Source organism: Glycine max, chromosome 17, assembly GCF_000004515.6.
Source record: "Glycine max cultivar Williams 82 chromosome 17, Glycine_max_v4.0, whole genome shotgun sequence".
NCBI lineage: Eukaryota > Viridiplantae > Streptophyta > Magnoliopsida > Fabales > Fabaceae > Glycine > Glycine max.
Window position 1 is genome coordinate 40,200,740 of NC_038253.2, and position 6,000 is coordinate 40,206,739.

The 6,000-nt window shown below is 36.3% G+C and overlaps 1 protein-coding gene across 1 annotated transcript; it reads left to right on the forward strand.

Annotated features, from left to right (window-relative positions):
- The first annotated feature begins 1,595 nt into the window (after positions 1–1,595).
- On the forward strand, positions 1,596–5,590 carry LOC100776649 (probable disease resistance protein At4g33300). The gene is made up of 6 exons (XM_003550303.5): positions 1,596–2,134; positions 2,373–2,742; positions 3,364–3,758; positions 3,891–4,246; positions 4,371–4,582; positions 4,684–5,590. Exons 1-6 carry the CDS (start codon positions 1,799–1,801, stop codon positions 5,490–5,492), a joined length of 2,478 nt encoding a protein of 825 aa, XP_003550351.1. The 5' UTR covers positions 1,596–1,798; the 3' UTR covers positions 5,493–5,590.
- The last annotated feature ends 410 nt before the right edge of the window (positions 5,591–6,000 follow it).

The window sequence follows — 6,000 nt, forward strand, 5'->3', positions numbered from 1 at the left end:
CCTTCCATCATATTATTTATCGCATGCATCACATTTTATTTATTTCATTTTCATTTCTTTCTTATTTCCATTTATACACAACATTTATAATAAGAACACCGAAACTGCAGCTAAGCATAATTCTCATGATGAAAAGATCATCTGCACGGAAAAAAAAAAGTGTGTGTGTATATATATATATAACACAAATTATTTATTAAAAAGTTAATAATAAAAAATTCATGGTAATCTTTATATATAAATTATAAATAAATAAGGTTATATTAGTCTTTTTTCGGAGTTAATGCATCTTGTGTTTATAGATTAATATAGCTAACATTTTGAAGTTTTAAGAATAAATATAATTGTTTATATTATTAGAAACTAATGTGTTTTGTCTTAATTTTGTGGAAAACAAATTTAAATATTGACTCGAGAATTAAATGGTAAGTCTTAACTGTGGTCGGACACCTATCAAATTGGCAAAACAATTTGGCACAACAATTTTTTTGGCTACTTCCTTATCTTATTTTGGTAACTATACACTTGGTTCCTTATCTTATTTTGGTAACTATACATTTGGTACAATAATTTAGTAAACGATGTTGTATCTTCTCTTTCATCCATGATTGCAAATACCAATACAATACATGAAAAAGACACAAATTACATATTTGAGTCCCTGGTCTTCTCGTTGAAAAATGAGATAAAATATATATCTTTTGAATTCGAAGACTTTCTTTTCTTTACTTTAGACTGAAGTAACATCCCTTTTCTTTAAAAAATTGTGTATGATGAAATAAAGGTGCTGATCACACCGGAACATGGATAATCTGTTGCCTCTCCGGCTATACTTTTTCTGTAGCAAAAATCGTATTTATCAATGTCATTCTCTCTCTCTCTCTCTGTTATATTATTTAACATTTTGAAAGAAGAAAAAAAAGGAAGAAATAGAATCATGATAAATGATAAATAAGAATCTAAAACTGATAGTTTACACGAAATTTTAGGTTCAAACTTTATTGTTGTAGTTATAAAAAAAAAATGTTTTAGAGGTGTCAATTTATCGTGTTAATTGAATCCTTATTCTCATATTCAACTATCTCGATTAAATTGTACAACAAAAATTTGTTACATATTCACGTTCACAACACCAGACAATCATGATAAACATATTTAAAAAGAATTTAGATCTCAATCATATAACATATATTTTAGACAAGTCATTAATTTAGGTACATGTTTGGAATAAAGTTAAAAATATTTAATGCTCGTTTCAATGAAAATCAAATCCAACAAATAAAAATAAAATAAATTATTCTTTAAAAAAATCATTTTCATCTGAAAAATATCTTTTCACCTAGAAATCAAAGATAAACCTACTATTAACAAATAGCGGTCCATTTTAGATATATCACTAGTCCAATCCAAATTTGTCATCCACATTCATTTTGGACCAATAAAAATGAAAAATAATTATCATTCTCTTGTTGGTTTTCGTTTTGGTCATTGATAATAATATCCAGAGGATTAAAAATATTTCAAGTTGTTAAACATAATTTCTGTTTTATTTTCAACTACACTCCATCCCATTAGTGAATCTTTGTTTCCAAATCCAACGATCTCAAATGAATCTTTCCCCCAACCAAAGTTCGTCACGTCACGTCACGTGAGCAACCAGCCATGATTAGCATTAGCACAGGAAGGGCATAAGCGTCAATTCACAAAGCCACCAGCGAGAGTCGACGGTGCTGACTCTTATAATATACGAAGAAACAAAAAAGAAAGAAGAGAAAATAGCAGTAGTTGGCGCAAAACCATGGCGCTAACGGAGTTCTTCCACGGCGAGATCTCGTCGGAGCTATGGAAAATGCTGGTTTCAATTTCCCGAAAAGCCCTCCGCTGCAAGTCGAGCGCCGAGAGCCTCATCACCTACGTCCGCGAGCTCCTTCCGACGATCGAAGAGATCAAATATTCCGGCGTGGAGCTGCCGGCGCCGCGCCAGTCTCAGCTCGACCGCCTCTCGGAGATCCTCCGCTCCGGCGTCGAGCTCTCGCACCAGGCCCTCTCCTCCTCCCGCTGGAACGTGTACCGCAACTTCCAGCTCGCCAAAAAAATGGAGAAGCTCGAGAAGCACGTGACAAGGTTCTTGCAGGTAGGGGTGTTCATGGTTTTGCGTCAACTAGATCAAGGTTTTAAATATCTCGATTTCGTTGCGTTTGATGATATAACTGGTAAATGCGGCTGATGCAGCATGTTGCGGTCGCCAACACTTAAAAATCTTGACGTTGTAGCACAAATTTTTAAATCCTTGAAATAGATTATAAGTGGTTATAATAGCTATAACCATAGCTAGTTATAATTTGGTATAACTGGGTTTTTTTTTTTTGCAGGTTCCCATGCAGGCACATATATTGGCGGACGTGAACCACGTGCGGTTCGAGATGGCGGAGCGGTTCGACCGGGTGGAGGCGTCGAACCGGAGGATGGAGCGGTTGATTGGGGAGATGAAGATTGGAGTGAACGGGGGAGGGTGGGTGGAGGAGGCTGTGAGGAGTATGCAGGAGGATGAGACGTGGGTTGAAGGGTGTAATGGGAATAATAATAACGGTTTTGGGGTTGGGTTGGAGTTCGGGAAGAACAAGGTTTTGGAGATGATTTTTACGAGGAGTGGTGATGTTTCGGTTGTCGGTATTTGCGGGATTGGTGGGTCCGGGAAAACCACTCTTGCTAGAGAGGTCTGCAGAGATGACCAAGTGAGATGTAAGTTCACTAATCCATTTTCTTGATCCCAACAAAGTTTTACACAAAATTGTGATCCAAGTTTAATCAATTGGTTTTTCTAATTTAATGAGTGTTTTCGAGTTTAACACGAAATTATGGTCACAATCAACCATTGAGTGAGTAGATCAAGTGGCACGTGATTGTTTTAGCTTAATCAGTGTTCTCTAACCAACTTGATATGGTGAAAAATGCGGAACAACGGTTTTTTTTAAAACATTGGGGGAGATTGTATTTACTTCATGGGGTGATGGATCATTTTAGTTTCATATTCGATGGTAACTAACAAGTCCTTTTTTTTGTGTATGTAATGAAGTTTGGTGTATTAAAGGTGAATCAGGAATTGATTTAGATATGACAAGATTGCAGTGTTGTAACTTCTTTTTCATCCGCAAATGTTAGTTTATTAGAATATTAATTTTGTTAGCAGCGGGGATCGAATCAGCCACCTTTTCCTTCTTTTTCTCCCATAACCTTCCAACCCACCTTATATCTCCACGGTGTTGTAGCTTATAATGAGTGAATGCATTTCTTGTTTGTTTGTTTTGTTTAATTTGTATTTGTTAGAAGGTGTTTCAAGACTGTAACAGTTGGTATTTGCAGGTTATTTCAAGGAGAGGATCTTGTTTTTGACTGTGTCGCAGTCCCCGAATGTGGAGCAGCTGAGAGAGAGTATCTGGGTACACATCATGGGCAACCAAGGTTTGAATGGCAATTATGCGGTTCCACAATGGATGCCACAGTTTGAGTGTAAAGTGGAAACTCAAGTACTTGTTGTTTTGGATGATGTGTGGTCACTCTCAGTGCTGGACAAGCTTGTGTTGAAAATTCCTGGCTGCAAATTCCTTGTGGTATCCAGATTTAACTTCCCAACAATTTTTAATGCCACTTATCATGTGGAATTGCTGGGTGAACATGACGCCCTTTCTTTGTTCTGTCACCATGCTTTTGGACAGAAATCAATTCCTATGGGTGCTAATGTGAGTTTGGTGAAGCAGGTAATGCTTTGAATTGAAGTTGTGAAGTTTGTCCCTACCCATTGATTGAGTGATCAACCCAAAAACCTTTGCTATATGAACTTTCCTTACCTTCTCTCCTGTTTTGTGTTTGTATCCACAATGGTGAAACAGGTTGTGGCTGAGTGTGGAAGGCTTCCACTGGCTCTGAAGGTGATTGGAGCTTCTTTGCGAGACCAGAACGAAATGTTTTGGTTGAGTGTTAAAAGCAGGCTCTCCCAAGGCCAAAGCATTGGTGAAACCTATGAAACCAATCTGATTGATAGAATGGCAATTAGTACTAACTACCTGCCAGAAAAGATCAAGGAGTGCTTCTTGGACCTGTGTTCTTTTCCTGAGGATAGAAAGATTCCTCTAGAAGTTTTAATCAATATGTGGGTTGAAATCTATGACATCGATGAAGCTGAAGCATATGCCATTGTGGTTGAGCTTTCAAACAAGAATCTTCTCACCTTAGTACAAGAGGCACGGTATGCAACTAGCAAACTTTGAAATCGTTTTAACTTGTTTAATGTGTTGATTTTTTTTTTTTTTCATTTATCTCTTAGCAAAAGCATTATTCTAATACCCTTTTTTGACATTTTAATTTTTCAGTGTCGGGGGCATGTATAGCAGTTGCTTTGAGATTTCTGTCACTCAACATGATATATTGAGGGACCTTGCTCTTCATTTGAGCAACCGTGGCAGCATTCATCAACACCGAAGGCTAGTTATGGCTACACGAAAAGAAAATGGACTACTCCCCAAAGAATGGTCTAGATACGAGGACCAACCCTTTGAAGCACAGATTGTTTCAATCAACACAGGTAATATATATACACACCAATGCCTCTCTAAAGTATTTTATTTATTATCATTTTTCTCTCTACTGTTATGTGATTTATCTCTGATGAATTTCACATTGCAGGTGAAATGACCAAAATGGACTGGTTTGATCTGGATTTTCCCAAGGCTGAAGTGTTGATCATTAATTTCACATCCACTGAATACTTTTTGCCTCCCTTTATCAATAAAATGCCAAATTTGAGGGCATTGATAATAATAAACCACAGTACCTCACATGCCCGCCTTCAAAATGTTTCAGTTTTTAGGAATTTGACCAACTTGAAGAGTCTCTGGCTTGAAAAGGTTTCCATCCCTCAGTTATCAGGCACTGTCTTGCAAAACTTGGGCAAATTATTTGTAGTCCTCTGCAAGATTAATAATAGTTTGGATGGGAAACAGTTCCCTAACCTCTCTGAGCTCACTCTTGATCACTGTGTTGATCTAACTCAATTTCCCTCAAGCATTTGTGGAATAAAGTCACTACAAAACTTGAGTCTCACCAACTGCCACAGTTTGAGTCAACTACCTGTTGAATTTGGCAAACTAAGATCACTAGAGATCCTCCGTTTATATGCTTGTCCATATCTAGAAACACTTCCTCCTAGCATGTGTGACATGAAGAGATTGAAGTATATTGATATTTCTCAATGTGTTAACCTCACATGCTTCCCTGAAGAGATTGGTAGATTAGTATGCTTAGAGAAGATTGACATGAGGGAATGCCCCATGATTAGGTATTTACCGAAGTCTGCAGTGTCATTGCAATCTCTGCAGCTTGTAATTTGTGATGAGGAGGTACAAGATATGTGGAGTGATGTTGAGATGTCCAACTCAAATGTTCTTATTCAAGTAGCAGAACAACACTATGATCTAGACTGGCTTCAAGAGTGACCCATGTGTGTCTACGTTCTTGGGATGTTTTACTTCCCAATTCTTTGTACTTGTATATTCTTGTTCATAGCCTCAATTCTGAAAAGGAATTTTTCTTATTTCCAAAAGCTAATTCCCGTGATGGTGAAAATGGCACAATATTTTCACTGTAGTTCCTAGAATTAATGCTAGCAGTAGCCAGTGATTACCCCAATTTAGTTATTATTAGGAGTTTAACGTTGAAGCAGTAAACTAATTTTACACACATTCAATCAAATTTTTTTATATAACTTCTATGATAATTATTATAAAATTAATAAATTTATAATGCATGATAATTTGTGATTGATAATTTGTGATTGAATAATAGTATTATTAGTTTATCTAGTTGATAAGTAATCTTAAATTTCTGAAAGCATTCTTTAAAGACTCAGATTACCAATATTGATTTCTTAAAAAAAAATGTGTTAAGCATAATAACAAAAATAAAAAGTACTACATATATTAGGGGCGGCTAGAAAAAAAATGA

Excerpts from the sequence above, each read along its gene's own strand:
- LOC100776649 (XM_003550303.5), top strand. The coding sequence starts at position 1,799 with ATGGCGCTAACGGAGTTCTTCCACGGCGAGATCTCGTCGGAGCTATGG. Across the intron at positions 3,759-3,890 it reads ATGTGAGTTTGGTGAAGCAG|GTTGTGGCTGAGTGTGGAAG; the intron begins GTAATGCTTTGA and ends ATGGTGAAACAG. Across the intron at positions 4,247-4,370 it reads ACCTTAGTACAAGAGGCACG|TGTCGGGGGCATGTATAGCA; the intron begins GTATGCAACTAG and ends TTAATTTTTCAG.